The sequence below is a fragment of the Gambusia affinis genome, linkage group LG15 (genome assembly GCF_019740435.1).
Source record: "Gambusia affinis linkage group LG15, SWU_Gaff_1.0, whole genome shotgun sequence".
Lineage (NCBI taxonomy): Eukaryota > Metazoa > Chordata > Actinopteri > Cyprinodontiformes > Poeciliidae > Gambusia > Gambusia affinis.
Window position 1 is genome coordinate 1,669,796 of NC_057882.1, and position 21,673 is coordinate 1,691,468.

At 37.9% G+C, this 21,673-nt stretch overlaps 1 protein-coding gene across 3 annotated transcripts in view; it reads left to right on the forward strand.

Annotated features, from left to right (window-relative positions):
• Positions 1-1,067: 1,067 nt before the first annotated feature.
• wwc1 (WW and C2 domain containing 1) overlaps positions 1,068-21,673 on the forward strand; it is a 35,256-nt gene continuing 14,650 nt past the window's right edge. The window contains exons 1-7 of one of the 3 annotated variants that reach the window (XM_044141619.1): positions 1,073-1,659; positions 1,885-2,035; positions 12,182-12,291; positions 12,374-12,577; positions 13,313-13,389; positions 13,631-13,710; positions 16,066-16,195. In XM_044141619.1, the coding sequence (XP_043997554.1) occupies positions 1,917-2,035; positions 12,182-12,291; positions 12,374-12,577; positions 13,313-13,389; positions 13,631-13,710; positions 16,066-16,195 (720 nt within the window). In that variant the 5' untranslated portion in view covers positions 1,073-1,659; positions 1,885-1,916. Of the gene's footprint in view, positions 2,036-12,181; positions 12,292-12,373; positions 12,578-13,312; positions 13,390-13,630; positions 13,711-16,065; positions 16,196-21,673 lie in introns of all 3 variants that reach the window. The other 2 variants (XM_044141618.1, XM_044141620.1) reach the window with 2 other exon arrangements.

Below are 21,673 nucleotides of genomic sequence, written 5' to 3' on the forward strand. Positions count from 1 at the left end.
GGCGCTGCTGGCCAGATGCAGACGTGACTATCAGTGGACTGAGGTAAAAAAAAAAAAAAAAAAAACTCCTCCCCAGAGTGACCAGGTCTAATATTATTAGGATTGTTCAATCTTCCTGCTGCATAAGTTAAGAAGAACTGAAGCAACTTCTGAAGCAAATGTGTAAAAGACATTTTAAGGAAAATTTCAGAATTATTTATTTAGCTGTTCAGAAATCATATATAAAATTAATTAAAAAAAAAAGAATGATAATAACAATAAAATCTCTGAAATGTTTCACATGTATTTTTGTGCTTTGAAGTCATTGTGTGTTTAAATATGCATGTGTTTGTAAGTTTTGTGTAAATCTACACAAGTAAAATTACACAAATTTTAAAGAATATTTTTAAAATGACTTAAATTTTTAAAATTTTTTTAAAGATTTTAAATATATAGTTATATAACTTGAAAACACCAAAACATGTTATTTGGAAAATATGTTTTGGATACATATTAAAATATAGATATCATAGTATAATAAATTCTAACAACATTTTTAGCAAATTGAAACATTTGCTCAAATTAAAGAGATAATCAAACAATATACAGGCATTTGTTCCTTCAAAAAATAGTTTAATTTAAATAACTTGGATATATTATCATTTACTTATTATTTTAGTAACAATACAAAAATGGGACTTTAAAAATAGAAGAAGAAACAACAATGCCCCTGTCTGTTTTTTAAAGCTGATAAATCGAAATAATAAATAAAATATTCAAAAACTACAACAAAAAATTAATAAATAAAAGTCAAATTTAAAATGTACATTTTCCCCATTGAACAAAATTCTACTATTTCGTCAATACTTTGAAAAAAAAACTCTTTATACTTTGTGTTGCTAATTTAAAAATCATTGAATGTATTAAGATTAGGTTCAATAATAATGAATTGCCCAGGGGAGCATTTTTACAGGATGTTTTATTTTTACGGGCTGTATTAATCAACAGGTGTTTTATTTTGAAACCGGAAGCAGTGGGTAGAGAACACAGCTAGCTTTATGGCGGTGCACCGAAGAAGTGATCGGGACTGAGGGAAAGACTTTACCGCCGCAGCTCTCATCCGTTTCCCCCCCCCCCCCCCCCACTTCGAGCAGAGACTTTAACTGGACAAGCGGAAAGTTTGCGCTGGATTTACGGGATTTAAGCCGCCGTGGAGATTCTCGGTACTTCTTTGTGACACGCTCGGGGCGGCTCGGAGTATCTGTACCCCCACCCCTCCTCCTCCACTGGCTGGCTGCTAGCCTCGGTTACCGCTGATCAACATGGTGGCCTGCTGGTGAGGAGAACCCCGAAGCTCCGTGAGGGGGAATTTTCAGTAACTCCATCCGCAGCCCGAACCGTTTGCGGCGGCAGACACCAAAGCTCCGGAGACGTCACCTTCCCCGTGGTGGTTTTATCCGCGTGTTTGTTTGGTTTTTGTGGCTCAAACGGCGGTTTTGTGGCCGTTAAAAGAGCGTGTTCTGTGGACCGTGGGTAATTGGAGTTAACCTGAAAAAAGTTCCCCCCAGACCGCCTGAAAGTTTCCCCGACACGTTTGAAACCACACCGGACAACTGTGAAGGATTAATTTAAGGATTATTTTTATTTTTATTTTCTTTAAAGACGGATGCTGATAATTTGGTGAGCAAGTGCAGCCTCCTGGACCATTTCCATCCTCTGAAATCCTTCTCATTTTTAAGGTTCTCTTTCTGTGGATTATTATTCTGGATTATGGCATAATCCGAACCGCAGCAGGCCTGCTGATTTGGAAGTAAAGATCTGCTTTTTTGTTGTTGATTATGATGATGATGATGGTGGTGATGACAGAGAAAAGCGATGGTGTCCCTTCGTTATGATTCTGCCTAGAGAAGAGTTCATTACATGGAGACTCGCCTGACATGCCGAGGAAGGAGTTGCCACTACCACACGGTTGGGAGGAAGCCAAAGACTTTGATGGGAAAATTTACTACATCAACCACATTGAACAGTCCACCAGCTGGATCGACCCTAGAGACAGGTAGGACAGGTGTTTCTGAGCTTTGACCTCTGACAGATGGTCCTCAGCCCCTGAGAAGGTCACAGAAAACGACCTAATTCTGTCAATCCCAAACCTTATTTCTCCTATGATGCACTCCTAATCTCCCGAAGCGGTCCTATTCAGTAGTTCTCAGACTTTATGGAGAGATTTTAAGTTTGTCACCCATTTCCAGTTCAGTTTTCTATTAAACACGTTGCAGCCACAAATTTCAGTATATTTAATTGAAATTTTATGAGATTGTGATACGTATGATTATATGGCCTAATCAAAGTTCATGAGATTCTGTGCCTCTCCAGCCAAGCTGAACACAAAGAACAACTTTGTTTTGATCTGTTGCATAAAATACTAACAGATGACAATGAGTAACGTATTGAACGTGACAATATGTGAAGAAAGCTCAAAGAATGTGAATATTTGTACCGGCAGCCTGACACAAGGTCAATTTATTCTTTTTTTTTTTTTTTTTGGAATTGATGAAGAGTTGTATTTAGCGCCTTAGCAATAAAAATTGGAACAAAATAAAGTGGAAGGGATCGTAAATAAACCAAAAAAAATACAACAGCCTGAATTACAGGTTTAAAATAGATGTGAAATTAGAATAACTTTAATTCAGTTGAGGCAGAGATGGAAAACAGTTTAAATGAAGCCTTAAAAAGTTTACATTTTAAATTTACTGCAACTGCAAACATAGGGATAGAAATGACAGAAAATGGGGATAACAAATGCTGATGATGGAGACGCAAAGTGGCGAAAAAGAATACAAACAGTTTCTAACCCAAATAGTTAAAGTTGACACTTTATGAGCTGGATGTTTTTTTTATAACTTCCTTATGATGATGCTAAGAAATTCAAGGTTTTATTTACTCTTTAAAAATTACAATATTTTTCAAGGACAAATGCAAATTTTTTTTTTCCTTCCCACAAATTTTAAACAAGAAGGGGGAGACTTATGTTATTCTTAAAGAACATAATTCACACTTTGAATTAAAGTTAAAAGTGCAACCAGTTAGTAGAAAATTACATTTTTCTTTTGTGTTTTCTCGCCTCTATTTCCCAGCTTCTGCAACATATTTTCTCCTTGGGTCTGGATACCAAGACATTCCGTTTGGTACGAGTTTGAATTGAAAATGTTAAAAAACAAAATGTAAATATCAGGCAACAAAAGTTTGTCAGGAACTTATTTTATAGGGTTTTTTTTTATTATTGATTTGATGTGGACTTTTGTCCTTCAATTCCTGCAGTTTGAGCTTTAACAGAAATGTTTGACATCTACCTTTCTTGCTAAAGTCTCATCATTTGTTTCCTGCTAAGCTCGACCCATTTGTTGGTTTTTATCGAGTCACATTTCTGCACTCCACATTTCATTTCATTGAGGGGTGCATATTCAAAGAACTGAACGCTGATAGGGACATCTTCTGTCTCAATCAGGATGCAAACATAATGCCACCGGGACAAAGTATTCAGAGGATGGTTGTGAAATCAGAGGCTGTTTGGACATGCTAAATAAAAACAGTTTGTCCTGGAGAGGAACTAATATTTCTTGGTGTTGTTAAAGTACAGATAATTGTTTTGGTCAGATCAGACTAAATGTAAAAGAAATGATCAAGACCTATAGGGAAAGTTGAAAGCTGCTTCTAAAAATACATATTGGATTTATGAAAGTTTAATTGCATCTTCTTCCATAATTATCAGCACTAGGGATTTATTTGTGTTGTATGATATATATATACATATATATATATATATATATATATATATATATATATATATATATATATATATATATAAAGATCGATATTTTTAGCCTATGTTTCTTATCTTCCTTAACATATCATTATGTTTACTTGTTTATTTCCATCTTGTTGCTGCGATTGACACTTATCAAAATGGGAAAGACAGGAGAACATCCTGTTTAAATAAGATGCGTGTTGGTTTTTGTAAGTCGGGAAATGGCCTACAAGAAAATATCTGCCTGGTAAGAGAGTAGCACTGTAGCTTAGGGTCTCTAGGAAAATGTTCTAGTACCACAAATAGTCATGTGGAGTTATGCTAAACATTACTGCCAGTTTAAATGGATCCTTGTGTTGTGGCACAGGAGAGTCAGAGAGTGTCAAAAACTGAGGACTGCCTTTATGTCTTGCTTTCTGGATAGTTAACAGAAAATCATATTACTGGTTTTGGTGCAACATAATGTTTTATTTGTTGTTTTGCTAGTCATATTACAGATGTGTCAAACTTACTGAAAACTCATCAGATGTTTTCATGAATGAGTTTTATTAGAGCTGGAGGCTGAACAACAGAGATCTTTGTCCTTCCTGTTGAGGTTGAGACACATTTTCTTCCTACTGGTTTTGCTTTAACCACAATTTCTTCTTCCCCCTCAACTTGACCGGTTACTTAACACCCCTCAGACTTTGGCACCAAATCCCTTTAATGGCTTACATCTGGAATTTTGAAGAACCGTAAGCTGATTTCTGCCTTCATCATGTAATGATTTATTCAAAGATGAGACTTTATTCCTCTGTCACTGCAGGCGTTTCGCCTTGTTGGCTGTTAAATCTGCTGTGGAGATTTAATCAGGATTCCATCTTCCTTTACAGAGAAATGGTTTTTGCTTGTTCCGGGTTTGTTTAGTTTGTGTTGTCTATATTTTGTTGTTTCATTATATATATATATACACACAGTACACAGTTTATACCGTGTGGTGATTTGGACTAATGAACCTAACAGTCATATTTTTTGCACTTGGGAAGACGTCCTAATATCCAGAGAGAACCCATGAATGCTCTGGCAGAATGTGCAAACTGCATATAGACTGACCCCAGGCTGGGGTTCAAACCCAGGACCTTCCAGCTGCAAGGCAGTAAGTTGTAATACCACATCAACAACCCAATGAACTTCAAATTAAGAGCTTCCAAATATGTCGATATCTTTGAAGACGAACAGCTGAGGTTGGAGGGGAAGATGACAACAGATTGATGGATTATATTCAGCTTGTTTCTAGTTTTAGAAAGTTTAGTAAAATTAAGTAAGACTCTCAAATTTATATTTAAAAATTATTTATAATATGGAAACAGACTTAAACAAGTGAAACCAGTGACCTCACTCGGTTTTATTAATACAAATATTTGTTTTGGAGAACCAAAGCTTTACATCAGTTAGAAACTTTTCATTTTTAAATGGGGGCATAAAGAACACAGCCATAAAGAGTGGCTTTGCAGCTGCTGTTCAAAAATCCACCAGAAACAAACAACATTCTTTAAGTCGTGTTATAAGTTTTAGAATAGAGCTGCATCTGATTGATGCAGGGTTGATCAGTTAGGGACACATGCTTCTGATGGAACTTGGATATATTCTTTTGACTTTTTTTTTTTTTTTCTGTTGGTTCCAAACCTTGATCAATGAAGCACACAGTCCTTCAGTGATTGTTTGTAGCAAGATCTTCCATAAGTCTGATTTGGAGAGGACACTTCCATTATCGCAGCAGACCTAAAAATGCTCAACAATCTGAAAAGAAGTCCGCTTCTGGTTTTGTTCTGGGGATGACTGGAACCTCTGGAGAAGTGGACTCTTCATAAAGTGTCATTTAAAACAGTTTCTTCAGTTAGAGACTTCTTCACAACCGCTGTAATACAGACGTCTACAGGAGTTCTGTAAATAACTTCTTGAACTCTGACAATATGAATTACGATATTTATTTTCCTAGTGAGGTTACTAAGTTCCCTTCTGCGTTTTATAATCCTGGCGGGCCACCAGGCTTTACCTTCCCCTCCACCAGGCTGGGCATTGATTGCTTTTTTGAAGTTTTTTAAAATCCTTTATAGTTGGTATTTATGTATTGCTAATAATGTTTTCCAATATCACATAATTACCTAGAGACATTTTCAAATTTTCTGTCAACTTTAAAACATTTTTAATTTTAAAAATGTTGAGCTGAATTGAATTTCAACTAATGTTGCACATAATACGCTAGTCAAATCTTTACGATTTTTATCTCTATAAGTTTTAGAAGCAGGTAAACTGAGCAACTGTTGTGTGATGCCAGAGTTTCTGTTGCTTGTTTGTCATTTTAAACCATCACTCTCTCTCTGTCTGTGTTTAGTTTCTGTCTAAAAGCGACATTGGGTCGAATTCAGCTTTTTCCTCATTCAGCTCCACGTTTCCAGCTCAGACGCAGCAGAGGGTAAAAACCTCCGGCAGAGAAACAAACACACATTCCTGAAACACACAACACCAAGGAGCGAGCAGTGTGCTGCCTCGCCGACCAGAAAGCTCGATTCATGTGAAATCCCTTTCACTGCCTGCCAAGGTGCACGGGGTCAAAGTGCAGCATGAGGCCCTGCAAACTGTTAGCTGTTGCTGCGGCAGGCCGATTTATTATTTTTGCTGATTTATTCTAATTTATTACTTGAATATTAATTTCTGATTGATCCTGTTTGCATATATTCTCTGCAGTTGTCTGCGCTGCAGACGCCCGTATCAGATTTATCTCGTCCTGCACTGAGTGCTACAGCAGCTCAGATGCGTGTTGTGAAAACACTTACTGGACGGATGGAAGCAGATTCTAGAAAATATGACCATGTCTGTGTTTACTCCTGTTTAGTGTAAACAGAGGATGCAGGTTAAATCTACAGTGTGCAAAATCAAAGCAAGAATTGCAACAAGGTGAAAATCACAGCTTAGAATGTGAAAATATTTTCAGCATTAAATGTCTGAAACCTTGCAGAAGATTTCTCCAACAATGTACAGGAAATAAAATATGCAACTGGAACACCAATGAGGTGGAGATAAAGGAAATCACAATGTCGCCCAGCTCAACAATGCCTGGGTGATAAATTGATTTTCTTGATTGATTGAATTTTCTGTATAATTTAATTTTTGAAACATCTGTACTTTGTTTTGTTTTTTTTAGTGCACTTCTTTGGTTTCCATAATTTAGTGGAGCCGCCATCTTGTTTCAGAATGAAGTTTTGCAGCTTGTATTTAGTTAGACTTTGAATTCAGGGCAATGCTATGATGGAATATCGGGGCCAGTCCAAGATTTATTTATTTAAATTACGAGAACAAAGTCATAATATCATAAGAATACAGTGGTGTGACAATCATCAAAATATGGGAATAAAATCACATTACCAGAAAAGAGTTGTAATTTTATGAGAATAAAGTAATAATTTAATGAGAGCTGCTGAATGAAAAATAGACATTTAAAATGAGCACCTTGTTGATATATACTTTGATATTACTTTTACAGATAATCCTTAATGCCTAATAGAAATACTTAGTCATATTGTTATCAGTTGCAGGAATCTGAAACGATCTAAAAATGAACTACATGGACTGAAACGATCATGTCAGATCTCTCCTATCAAAGCTTTTTCTCATTAAAATAACTTTTTCTTCATAATTTTAATCTTTTTTGTGGCAAAATTGCATCTTTAGTCTACTAATATGGCTATATTCTCATAATTAAACAAATATTCTTGTAGAGTGGCCCAAATACTTTGTCATAGAACTCACAGACAGGATGACTGAAATAAAAGCCATTTCATTTAGAACTTCTTTTTTAGAAAAAAGCAAAGAAAAAAATGGATCTTGTACAACAAATATCTTTTGTTTTATTTTTTTCCTGATCGCCCAGCTCTGCCTTCAGGTATTTCCCACTCTGACATTATGATATCAGTAATAATCTGTGGTCCAGACTAGAGATCCAGAGTTTTCTGTAAGATCATGACTTAGTTTTTCACACGGCTTTAATGTGATATTTGGAGTCACAGTTTCGGTGTCTTGAAATGAAGAGGAAGCAACATGAGCTCAGATTGCTGGAATATTTTCCTCTGGTAGACTTCGCTATGCTTACTGGAAAAATGCAACATGTTGGACCAGTTTTTTGTTCACTTGTGGAGGGAGAGAAAATCCCCCGCCGTTGTTGGTAAAGACACATTTGGAAATGTTAGGAACCCCCTTTCTCTGTTGGCCCTGGCTTCTACCTCAGCTGCCTGCTGAACCTTCCATATTTCTGGAGGGAATGAAGACCTGAAGAGTTGAGAAGAGGGAGCCAGCTGAATGACGGGATGGTTTGAATTCCCTGGGGCAGTCGGCTGAAAACCCTCCCATCACTGTCCGCTCACAGGAATGAAGACGGACCGCCCGCCTTTTGTCACAGACGTGGCTTTGAAAAGAGGAGGAACACGCTGCAGATATCTGATGGCCTTCATTTGAATACCTGCAGCTCTCTAAACTCAGTTAGCTTTTCTTCCTTTTTTTTATTATTCTCCCCATCAAACATCTGAAAACAAATCTGCCTTTCATTAATGATTGAAACCCTTTCTGCAGCTCACTGCATACTGAGAACTCCGCTGAACATTACAGAGACGAATGAAACCTGGTTATAAATTCCTGTGTGCGGCATCATGCGCTGCAGGGCTGTCGTCAGGCGACAGGAATGCCGTCGGTCAGATAAGACTCAGCAGAAAGGCTGCGGCAGGTCGTTGCTTTCACCATCCCAATGCCAGCTATTCATGCCGGATTGTCCCGTGTTTGTTTGTTTGTTTGTGTGAATGTTTTACAGTTGGACCTTGAGCTGCTGTGAAATGCGGTTTGAAGCAACTGCGACTCCGAGGTATTTGGGCTGAGTCACTGCTCAGCTATGCGGCTCACCTCCCTGGGTCTTTTTACTGGAGCGGTTTGCATCGTGGAGTTGAGGAACACCTGGGAGGCGGAGGTTTATTTATAGAAAGAAATAAAACCCCTCCAGGTTTCCTGCAAGTTGATTTTTTTTTTTCTTTTTGCTGACAAAATGTCACAGAAGTTGTTAGTTAATCAACTTTTCCTCTTGGTATTCAGTGTCCACAAATGCTAAAACCAGTTTAGCTTCAGAAAAATGGCCAGTTTGAAGCAAAAAAGTTGAAAATATAAGTGGAAATCTACTCAGCAGTTTAAGAAAAGTTCTTTGCAAATTAATTCATCTTTGTATTTTTTTGTTCTTGTGCAAACTTTAATGTATTTCATTGAGATTTTTACATGGCAAACCAGAAAAGAGAAATGTGTTATGTCTAAGAGGAAGTGAAAGTATAAATGACTGGAGAAATTACAATCTGAAAAGTGTGGTGTGCATTTGTTTTTAAGCCCTTGGAGTCATTTCCTCTCTACCAGCGTTGCACATCTGAACCTGAACTTCTTTACTATTCTTTAAATTTGTGAACAGATTCTTGACTGGATTAAGGTCTGGACTTTGTCTAGGCCATTCTAGTACATGGATATACTTGCATCCATTTTTGCATTTTAGCTCCGCTCCAGTCTCAAACATCATCCTCTATTTATCGTCTGATCAGCTGCCTTGTCTCTTTTGTTGAAAAGCTTGGCCAACAGCATGATGCTGCCACCACCACGTTTTATGTTTCATAACTTTCTCCTTGTCCTTCCTTTGTTTGTTCCGTGTTTAACTGTTGAAAAATCAGTTGTAAATTCATATTGAACTTTTGTTTTTCTACTTTAAAATGAACCAGAAAGGACTGAAAACTGTGGAAGCAGGAAGTGTTTCATAATATATACTGCAAATTTCTCTGTACGCAACATGTGTAGCGAAAAAACTGGACTACAATAAGTGTGTAGTAATTATTTATGATATGATATTTATGGATGGCATAATGCATTCAGGATTTCTAGGCTTGAGGTAAAGAGGTAGTTTGGTGGTAATTTTGTCAAGAAGTTGCTTATGTTCATAAAATAGTAATTTTTTTCAAAAGGTGAGTTTTTAGTCTTGATTTAAAGGAACTCTGTGTTTCGGCATCTTTGCAGTTCTCTGGAAGTTCCTCCCAGATTAGAGCAGCATAGAAACTGAATGCTGCTTCCACATGTCTGGTCCTGGAGACGCTTAGTGGCAAAAAACTCTTTGAAAAGGAAGAAACACACCCATTTAAAAGGTTTTGTTTAACTTTTTTTAGATTCAGATAGAACTTACATAACAAAAGTCAAAAATCACAGAAAGTAAATCCGGGATTAGAAAAGTGCATTTTCTAATTGTTTTGCAATGTTAAGAAATGTTTCCCAGAAACATGTCCAGGATGACACCAAGCTCTGCTAATCTGACTCAACCAGGGATCTTCTATAGACTGACATATTTGTAAGGACTTGTACTGTTGATTAGCGCTGCAGTGATTAATCAAATTAACCGTGATTAATTATTGAAATAGTTGTCAGCGAATTTAGTAATCAATTCATTGTTAACTGGCCTATTCTGACTCAAAAAAAGACAATTTCCTTAAAAAAACCCAAGTATTATTTATTTATTATTAAGTATTTAAGCCAGAACTATACAAAATATTATGCATCTTGCTTTTAATATAAAAATATGGCCTGGTTTAGCTTCCCTTGGTTCAAATTAACTGAAGGAATGTTATATTATTGCATTTTAGTCTATTAAAAAAATAATGTATTTAAATTATTTGCTTATTAAAGCAGGCTTGAGTGGTTGAATAATAAAATCCACAGAATGTGTCTATTTTTAAAAATCCAATTAGGCGATTTAATATTCAGAATAATTTCAAAAATAATCAATTACTAAAAGGACTGTTAGCTCCAGCTGTATATTATTAATATAGAGTGGTGATTTGGGTTTTAACTTGATGCTTTTGCTTTTCATCTCTATCAGTTCTGGTGAATTTCAGCACCGCGGTGCAGTAGTATCAGGGGTTGCCATGGAAACCCCCAGGCCATACGTCAGCATCACTTGTGGAATTCCAGGGGCCAGTTTTCTCCTATTGTGTCCCGTCAGATGGGTCCCCCCACTTTTGCCTCAGCCGCTTTTTCTCCTTCCACCTCCCCCCTCAGAGGAGAATGGAGGACTCAGAGGAACAACAGACGGTCGGATCCCCCTGCCCCCAGAACCCTCTCCTCACAGACACAGTTAGCCTGAGACACGGGTTTCATTTGACTCAGACTTTTAGAACAACACCACTGCTGCTTCTGTTGTTTTCATATGTCTCAGATTTCTGTTAATTAACCAGAAAAGATCGATTGATACCAGATCTGAACAATTTGTGATGGTTTGGGGAATAAAAGAGATGGAAACATGGAGGGAATGTGTCTGAGGCTTTGTACACATGTAGTCAAGGCTTTATAAAAATAAACTAGAAAAGATTTTATTCACATGAACCCACACAAATATGCCTGAGCGTTTTTTTAAACAAGCTGAAACATGTCAGCCAATCAGAATGCTTCAAAAAATCCACAAATCTTGTTATGAACTAAACCTGGTGCCAATCATTATTTTTATTAATTTGTGTTGACAGATTGGTTGCATTACTTTTAAATAGCATATTAGAATCAGGGTTGCAGCTAATGATTGCTTTAGTTATTGATTGTTTTTGATAATTAATCTATTTATAGGATAAAAAACTCCCCACATTCTGCAGATTTTTTACTTAGGCCATTTTACGCAATATTAGAAATACATTAATAATGCAAATAAGAACATAAATCATTTCCTCTTTGTAATCAGATTATAAAAATGCTCTTTCCTTGAAACTTAGCGTTTCTTTTAGATTACACTTGATTACTTGTAGCAAACGATGCATCTGCAGATGAAAAATACTTCTAAGATCAGCATGTGAAGTTCTCAAGCCTTTCTGCTCGACTGAACATCAACCCAGTGTAGGGCTGATCTGGGGATTCTTTTTTTGATTAACGATTAATAACTGGATTGCAAAAGGTGCTTGATATGAGATTGCTTCTAAAGAATTTGAACTAGTTAAAGCCTTGCCACTTGAGAAATGTTGTGTAGAAAATATTTATAGACAAATGTTTAGTTTTTTCAAAATCTTGATTAATGCGGTCAATCATTGCAGGGCTAAAAAGTCAAACATTTTTGTACCATTTTGGCTTAATTACTTCTCCGAGTGTGTTGTATATTTTTTTTAGAAAATGCACTATTTAAGAGACCTGACACCCCACTTAATGATTAATTGATTTCTAAATTAATTGACAATTCAGCATGTTTAATCCAATCTTGGATCCATCCCAAACAGTTTGGGATGGATTGGGCAATAAAAGAGACGGGAAGCACAGAGAGAGTGTGTCCGAGTTTGGCTGTCATGTCACTAAAGTTCTGAATCTGTTCGTTTTCAGGCAGACAAAGCCTCTGACGTTCGCTGACTGCATCGGAGATGAGCTGCCGGTGGGCTGGGAGGAAGCTTACGACCCCGTCGTCGGAGCGTACTATGTCGACCACAACACCAGTGAGTCGACGTTCTGGCACCTTGAGCACCCGTTTCACCTGAACCAGACAGGTGTGAACCGTTTTACTTGATTTGCCTTCAGAGCGGACCCAGCTGGAGGACCCGCGGGCCCAGTGGCAGCGGGAGCAGGAGGCCATGCTCCGAGACTACCTGGCTGTGGCCCGGGATGCGCTCAGCGCGCAGAAGGAGATCTACCAGGTGAAGGAGCAGCGGCTGCAGCTGGCGCAGCAGGAGTACCGGACGCTCAACGACGCCTGGAGGGACAAGTCCACGTCACAGACGAGCCGTGAGTCAGAGTCCAACATCAGCTTAGCTTCAGGTGTCTCCTGTGAGGAGGAGGAGGAGGAGAGGTGGAAGAAGAATCAGACGGTTTGGTTTTCAGTAGGGCTGAAACAATTAATCGTAGTTAATTGTGATTAATTGATTATTGAAGTAAATGTCAGTTGGAGCAAAAGTTAACAGTTTGTGGGCCAGTTGCTCTGTTGAAATTAACATCAGGACAGGAACTGATGTTTTATTTGAAAATAAGTTAGCCTTAGAATTAACATTTACTTGATCAGAACTTATTGTTTTCGTTTCTTAATAATAGAATAATATAAAGGTTTTAAAAAATGTGTACATTTTTTTAAAGTTTTTGTACTATTAAAATAATAATTGAGCAATAATTTATTTGCTTTCATTTTCTAATTTTTAGACTTGTCCATGTAGGATTTATTTGGCTACTTTTGTATAAAATGTTTGTGTTTTGTCACTTATTTTGTTCCTTATAATTTTTGAACATTATTTACATTATATTTCAAATTATTTCCTTTGTTCTTTCCCCTATTTTTACTTTTTATTTCCTTATTTATCATGTCTATTAGCCATTTATTTGTATTTATTTATGTAGTTTGTACGTTTAAATTTTTTCTTTACTGTTAAATGTTTTTGTCATTGTAAATAATTCATTCGTGCTATTTATTTAGTAACATAAGCAGTAAGTCTGGTATAACTTTTGAACTTGTTTCTTTTCCTCTTTCAGTAAATTCCAGGTCGTCCTCATCCAGCAAATACGACCCAGATATCCTCAAAGCGGAAATTGCCACAGCCAAAAGTCGAGTAAGAAACACCGCGTCGTGTTCTTGAACTCACATTCCCATTTGGACAACTTGTGTCTGCATAGATTGATCATCAAATCCTGATGTTGGAGAATCTGGAAATAGATCATTGTTGGTTTGGGAACAGTTTAAATCGGCCACATGAGGAACAAATGACTTTGATAGAAAGGCTGATGCGAGCAGGAATTGCTGTGACTAAAGTAGAAAGTGTTTCCATCTCTGACGGGTTTGTTCTGTGTCAGGTGAACAAGCTGAAGCGGGACCTGGCCTGTATGAAGCAGGAGCTGCAGTACAAAGAGCAAGGCTTCGAGACGCTCAGAGAGTAAGTGTTGTTACGGCTCTACAGTTGACAAATGTGTTTGAAGCAAGATATGTAAAACTGGAAAATAATTCAAGTATTTTACAATCTTGAATGGTTTTTATAAACATGTCAAATTTTTCAAAACTTTTGTGAGGCTAACACAGTTAATCAGATTTCTCCTGATTAATTAATTATGGAAATCAGTAATACATTAATCGTTAACTGGAGTGTACAGACACGAAAAAAGGCCATCAGACATTTTGAAACGACTGTTCATCCTGTAGGCCTTCAAGGATTTAAAATAGGAATAAAATCCCTATATTAAAGTTTTTGTTTTTTTTTACAAATTATAGAATAAATTAATGTTCTGTAATTTGCATAAATAAGAGACTTTTTTTTTCTGGGATAGGCAAGTCTGTCACAATAAGCAATAAATCAATTATTTGCTTGGGAAATTAAAATGAGCATGATAATTTTCAAAACAAAGAGATACTCCCCTTCAATATAATTGAAAATCCAGCATTTTGACCCTTTGAGACACACAGTATGAAGTCGTTAGTTTGCACTACCTGCCACTTTTGCCTGTTTTCCATGTCGAAGGTGATACTTTTTTTAAATGCGCTTTAGTTTTCTGAGCCTTCTTAATCCATTTTAATTATTTTTGTTTCAATTTTGACATTTCAAATGAAATGTTTTACAGTTCCAATAATAATTTCTTTAGAAATGAAAGTCTTTTTGATCTTTGAGTGGGCATATTTGCATTAACAAGCCGTTATTACTATTTTTATAGGAGTTGAAAATAGTCTCAAAATGATTGTTTCTAGGGGAATTTATTGTCCAGCAAAATGTGTTACTATGACAGGCCCAGTGATAAGGCACCAAACTGACTCCAGCCCAGGGGCCCTAAGTCTTCTAGATCCGATGCTGGTGGGGAATACTTTCACTACTGTGAAGTTTGCTCTCTGAGTCTTTTTCTTTGCAAGGAAAGAGTGTATTACAAACATCCTTAGTCTAAAACAAGGGAAAATAGGACACAGCACAGCATGAATGGGACTGAAGAGACAAAATGGAAAAACTTTCACTTGTTGGAGTTTGAACCGGCACGTGTTGACCGACCTTAAAATAGGTGTGAAAATGTCGATGAGCCAATTCAGGTGAACTGCTGCTTATCTCCTCAGTTATTGCTCCTGGATTATCTCACATTCCATCCGACCATTAAACATTGTAATGCCTCCATAAACACCTGAGAGGAGTGCGGTTTGGAGACAAAACGCCTCGGCTTTACGGTCTCTGACTGCAGCAGCTCTGAAAGCAGTGGAGCCTTTCCGCTCTCTCTCTTTTTTTTTTTTTTTTTTTTGGGTGCTGCTTGGACGCTGAATTGAGAAGGAATGCTGCGCTATTTGCCTTGCCTCCTGCAGCATAGTGAGTGTGTGAGGAGGATTAAAGAGCAGCGGTTGGACGGCATTCCTACACGGCTTTCCTCTCCCATTGCTGCGTCGGATGGCATTCGGTGACCAATCGCCATTTGAAGAAGTGGAACGTCAACAGAGAGCGAGAGACGTGACGTCTGGGGAAAAATAGGGAATAAAATCCCTATATTAATACTAATACTTCCAATTAAAGGAGAAGTTGGAATGTGTTTTTAAAAACTGTAAATATGTGGTGAAAGACAAAAAAAAAATGAGCCATGTAAATGAAAATGTGTCTCGTGCAGCTTTCAGTCCATGTTTGAGGACAACTTTAAGGGGATTAGTTGTTCCCTGTTACAGACCAGTACCTCCCTCCTTCACTTCCTCATTCTTTCTTTTTTTTTTTGTTTCTCCCTGGCTGTGTCTCATTCAGCCCAAAACTCCCTCCCCTCGTCCTTCCCGGGAAGAATGTGGAAGGGCCGGTTGTTCAGATGAACGCATGACTTGTTCATGTTGAGCTTTACGTAGCAGCTGCTGCTCCTGCAGTTTTCTTAGATGATTGTTTATTAGAACATAAACAATAAAACAAATAAAAAGCTGAAGCAAAAAAAAAAAAAGTCACAAGCTATGGCTAATAACGTTCTATATTTATATGTCATAAAGTGTACTGTTCTCTGTCTTTCTGAGCTGACTGAGTACAGTTTGGAGATTGTTTTACAACATAATCACTTTTTTGTTTTGTTTCCTAAACTTTATTTTTAGTGATGTTCCCCAGAGTACAGTCAAGATAAAAGACAAAACTACACACAAGAGCAACAAAAAACCCAAACTGGACAGTAGGGAGAGATTCTTGATTAATTAAATAATAAATAGCACAAAGTGACCCTTTATATTCATATTTGGATTTGTATCGTTGATGTGAATGTAGACGGTTTTGTTTAATGTTCTTCTTCTTCCTGTCCTCCAGGATTAACCAGAAAGTATCCAACAGCCCATCCGGCTACAAGCTGCAGGACGCGCAGGCCATCCTCACTGAGGTTCGCTCCATTCGAGACGCCATCAGCTCCGGAGAGAAGGAGAAGCAGGAGCTCATGCAGGTAAGATCGACTTGAAGCCTGAGTGAACACAAATACAGAAACAGCAGGATGGCACCTTTTTGTTTGCATTAGAGCCGGTTTAACACAGAGTTAGCTTTACCTCTTCCTGCTGGAGCCAGATAAGGAAGGTGTGCTGTGTCCTATTTTCCCTTGTAAAGCCATTGTTTATTTTTGTGAGCTCAAATATTGTGTTCCCAAACACAGAGGTTCTCTAATTATGAACACACATATGGAAACCTGTTTCTTTTTGTCCTCCTTTCTGAAGCATCAGTCCAGAATGGAGGAAAAAAGGAAACAATTTAAAGTTAAAATTGTCTCAGATTCACATGTTGATTTACACAAATCCCAAAAACAAGCCATGCTACTTTTGGGTTTTGTGCTTTTACAATACTTGAGACCTTAATATATTATAGATCTGGTGAATATCTGGAATCCAAGACTAGCTTTTTTCTACAGCTCACCTCTATAGACTGTGCTAGAAAACATTAGGTTTTATCTCTGATGGATGATTTGGAAGGGAGGACAACAACTTAATTATTGTAACAGAGTCTGAAACAAAAAATGTTTTTACTATGTTTTTTTTCTCTGAGTAGTCAGTAACTGTATAACCTGTAAGTCTGGTAAAAAATAATCTTGTTTATTAACTAGTGGTTTGTTTACACCCAGTCATTGATGGACTCACTTCTCCAATACACTAGTAGTGGAGCAAAGTTTTCATTTAACCCTGTAGCATTTTGCAAACTTGGAAAATGTTTAGCAGGCTTAGCTTCCCCTAAATACTTTATTTTCCAGATTAAATTCTAAAGCGTTTATTTACTTGTTTGTTTATCCATCGGATACATTTCAGCATCTGTGTTGAAGTTTTGGTTGTCGACTGTTAAGAAGTCTTCAAGTAATTAGATGTTTATATTTATGCTTTTATTTTGAAGTGGATGAAGTCTGAGTAAGAGGTTCTTCTTTCTCTCCTCATGTTCTCCACCTGCGATGTGCAGCAGCAAATAATGTTCTGTATCCAGAACCCATCGATCCATGTAGTTTTAACAGAAAGCGGTGTAAGCGCTTTAGCATTAGTGTTAGCATTAGCATTAGTGTAACTAATATTTCTGATCAGTGCTTTAGAGTTAACGTAACTAACTTTTTAATTAGTGGTGCCATCCACTGCACTCACTATTATATCCATCCATCCATCCATTTTCTTCCGCTTTATTGGGGTCGAGTCGTGGTCAGCAGCTTCAGAAGAGAGGCTCAGACTTTCCTCTCCCCAGCCACTTCTTCCAGCTCCTCCGGAGGAATCCCAAAGCGTTCCCAGGCCAGTCGAGAGACATAGTCCCTCCAGCGTGTCCTGGGTCTTCCCTGGGGCCTCCTCCCGGTGGGACGTGCCCAGAACACCTCACCAGGGAGGCGTCCAGGAGGCATCCTGACCAGATGCTCAAGCCACCTCAACTGGCTCCTCTCGATGTGAAGGAGCAGCAGCTCTACTCTGAGTCCCTCCTGGATATCCAAGCTTCTCACCCTCTGAGGGAGACCCCACACACCCTGTGTAGAAAACCCATTTTGGCCGCTTGTGTTCGCAATCATGACCCAAAGCTCATGACCATAGATGAGGGTGGGAACGTAGATCGACCAGTAAATCGAGAGCTTCGCTTTTTGGCTCAGCTCTCTCTTCACCACGTCAGAACGGTACAGCGCCCGCTTGACGGCAGACGTTGCGCCAATCCGCCTGTCGATCTCCCACTTCCTTCTTCCCTCATTCGTGAACAAGATCCTGAGATACTTGAACTCCTCCACTTGGGTCAGGACACCCAGAAGTGTAAATAAGTGTGGAGGGCTCTTTAAAGTGATTTCCAGCTGCTGATTCTAGGTTTTAAGCCTTTAGCTGTTCCCACTTCATCACAGGTCCTCCGTCGTGATTAACAGTGGGTATGAGATGCTTTTTCACTTTTTTTATCCTCTGCAACAAAGGTTGACGCCAAATCTCCATGACAACAGTACTTCTTTCTTCTCCCCCATCAGTTTAACTCAGATGTGTTCAGGCCTTGCTGTGGTGCTCATGTGAACGCTGATATACTGGAGATTTCAGCATGGCCAGGTCAGGCTGATGAGAACTGTTCATCAGAAAAAAATTGAGAAATAAAAGATTTAAAGCATCTGTGTCACACTGCAGGTGTGTGTGACGTAGATGCTCCCATAGTTTTAAGACGGAGGGATTTATCGCTGGAAACATCTCAGACGGAGCAACTGCTCCCAGATGAGGGGGTGTGAAGCTGCCTCTGTGTGTTTTTATGAACAGCACTAAAGCAGATTTAGTAACTTATTAGCTGAGGCTGCAGAGAGGCAGTTGGTGCTCTAATGCCTTTCATCTGCCCTTCTGTTGACCGCCCGTTGAGTTCATAAAAGAGAAAGTGGGAGAAGCTCAGATTGGCTGACGACTGGAACGACCTCAGGAATGGTTTCTAGCATCAAGCCGATAGTGATAAACTGAAGTATTTGGCTTTTTGTGACCTGAAATTCCAACAAGTTTTAAATATTTCAGGCGTCATCCTGCAGGGACCTCCTCCAGTCTGCAGCAAGCTGAACATAGATCTCATCTTTCTGCCTGTGCTGTGCTGCATTGAGGTTCATCGTGGTCAGAAGGAGATGCAGTTACTTCTGGAGGAGTTTTAAGTGTTCCTCTGAGTCTCAGTAGCTCATATTCATTCTGCTGCTGCTATCTGCAGTGGAGGCTGAAAACACTCATCTTTAGTATGTTTTAGATGTGAACCCAGACTGAAAACGGTAGAATCCAGACCAGCTTCACACACCTGGGGAACTGAATAAACATGAATCGCTGGACACCTGCTTGAACACGTTATGCTGTGTGTTAACTTTGACTTGAAATTGAGTTGTGGAGTTTGAAAAGCTGCAGCACTATATTCAAAAGCGCAGACAGAATAATTGTCGATTACACTGACGATTAATCAGATTTTTTAAAAACATTTTGCAGATTTTAATTTAACATCTTAGCCTCTTTTATACAATATTAGAAATACATTCAAAGACTAAGAAAATTCTGTTTCTTTTTTAAAATAAGAAATAACAATTTTAGCGCATAAAATGCAGCAAAATGTGTAAACACACAAAACATGTTCATGAAAATTACACATTTTTAGTCCAGTTGCTAAAAAGAAATAGGATATTAAATCAGTAAAAATTTTACTGTGTAAGATTTTATGTAAATATGGAACTATTTCAGTTAGCTAGAGATGAATGGATCAGTTTTGTGACTAATTTCCAGTCCGTGTTTAGTTGATCTCTGACCTGCATAGTGTAACAGTAAACATCGGGTTTTACTACGAAAAGACAAAATGGTTCCAATGCAGCAGAATGATGCCTGGTTTCAGCTTCACTCTGAAGGTTTTGATGGATTTTCGAGCAGAAGGACTTGGAAGCTGCCTTTGCATTTATTTTATTTTCCTTTCTCTATTTTGATGTCATCCATAGTTCGCATCTCTCAGCTCTCCTTCATGCACGTGGAAGCACTGCAGTGTTAACCTGTCATTTCTGCATGGCTACAGATCAGATTAAAGTTGCATGATGGAACTTGACGTCAGCTGATGGGTTTACATGAAGCTAAATTTACACATTTTCAAGGAAACTGAGACAATGGCCAACTTTCTGTGATCCGTTGATGATGATCAAAGGCTCCTCCGTTTCAAAGATGTGACGTGCTTCTCCTTCCTCGCAGCCATTTAGGCTGAAAGCATCAGAATGAGGAGAGAAGAGCCGCTCAATAATGCATGATCTGCCGTCTGCAGCTGGCAACTCGGTCTGCAGGTCTGCCTCTGTGTTTCTGTAGCATGTTTGTGGCAGTCATTGTGAAACATTTCAATTTGCTTCATTTAATGTCAGAAGCAGCCGCAGAAAAACAGCAAAGTAAAAAAGAAAGACCAGTGTGAGCTAGAAAACTGTCTTTGGCGCTGCTTTAGTTTGTCTTAGTAGTTTGTTTTGACTATTTGTTTGTATAATTATTGATCCTTATTCTAATAAACATGACAGATTTTAACAGGCTGCAATCACTTAGATAATCCCAATTTTTATGACAGATATGCATATGTAACAGTGCTTTACTAAGAGTTTGAAAGAAACATATTCAGTTCACTTTATCTATATAGTTCCAATTAAAAGCAGGTCATGTTAAGACATTTAATCATGTATGCATTCCATTTGATCCTAGTTATCAAACACTTGATTAAGCAGTTTATTATTCAAATTAGTTTAAAAAGTTTCCATCTAAAATAACCCGGTAGATTACATTGTGTCATTGACTTCCAGCATTCAATCACTTTACTTTACAGCAATTCCTCATTCTGAGCATGCATGTAGTGACAATGGAGAGGAAAAACTCTCTGTCAGCAGGAAGGGAAACCGCCAGCTGAGACAGAATCTGGCTCAGTACAAGCAGCCATACCACGACCGACTGGGCGTTTGAGAAGACAGAGCAGGGACACAAAAAAGAAACAGATGAACTGATGTAGGAGTAATTTAAATGTTAATGAAAAGTAAAAACTGCCTTTAGTTTCTTGCATTGGTTTGGTGTGGAGGGCTTTGGTGCACGTATAAAATTTCATAAATGAAGTTACTTTTCAAATACCGCTCACCACTACTACCATAGATTACCAAAAACTTTAAAATGTTTCAGTTTTCCTGAATAAAGATAAGCCAGAGTCTTTAAGCTCTTGCAGCTCGTCGTTAGCAGCTCGTCGTTAGCAGCTGTCCTTACAGGGTTTGGGAAAGTAACTTCATTTATTCCTTATTAGACATGTCCAGGACTTTGAACATTTTTATCTTTAACAGCCCCAACCTGTCAGTGAACCATCTTTATTGATCATTGGGCTCATCAGTAACAACTCTCACAGAAACACCCTTCTTTATGGAAGTAGTTACTGAGAGAATTAGAGTTGAATCTTGTCTCAGTGAGGTCTACACCTGTTGCAGCTGGTTAAAAGGAGGCATGTCTGCTGTTCAAAATGTTCTTTTGCATCTGTAAGGTTTAAAACAAGAATAAAAACTAAACAGGTATTTTACAGAGTTTGTTTCAGTGCTTGAAATCCTTGAAAGTGCTTGGATTTCAGTCTGGCATTTTCAAAGCTTGGAAAGATCTGTGCTTCTTTACAAAGCTCTTAAAATGCTTGATATTCAAACTGCACAGATTTATTATAAACTACAATCTAACACTCAATTAAAAGCCTACATTTGGAAAACATTATTTACAGTTGAAACCAGATATTTTCATATCTCATTAAAAAAACTGACAATTTTTTTCTCACCGTCTGATGTCAAATCAGGCTAAACTTTTTTTGTTTTAGGTCAGTTAGAATGACAAAATTTATGTCTATTTGCTAAATGCCAGAAAACTTTGCAAGAACATTATTTTTTATTTTTTGTAACTTTCTTAATGTTTATTATTCCAAATTTTTCTCAGTGACCTGATTTGTGTAA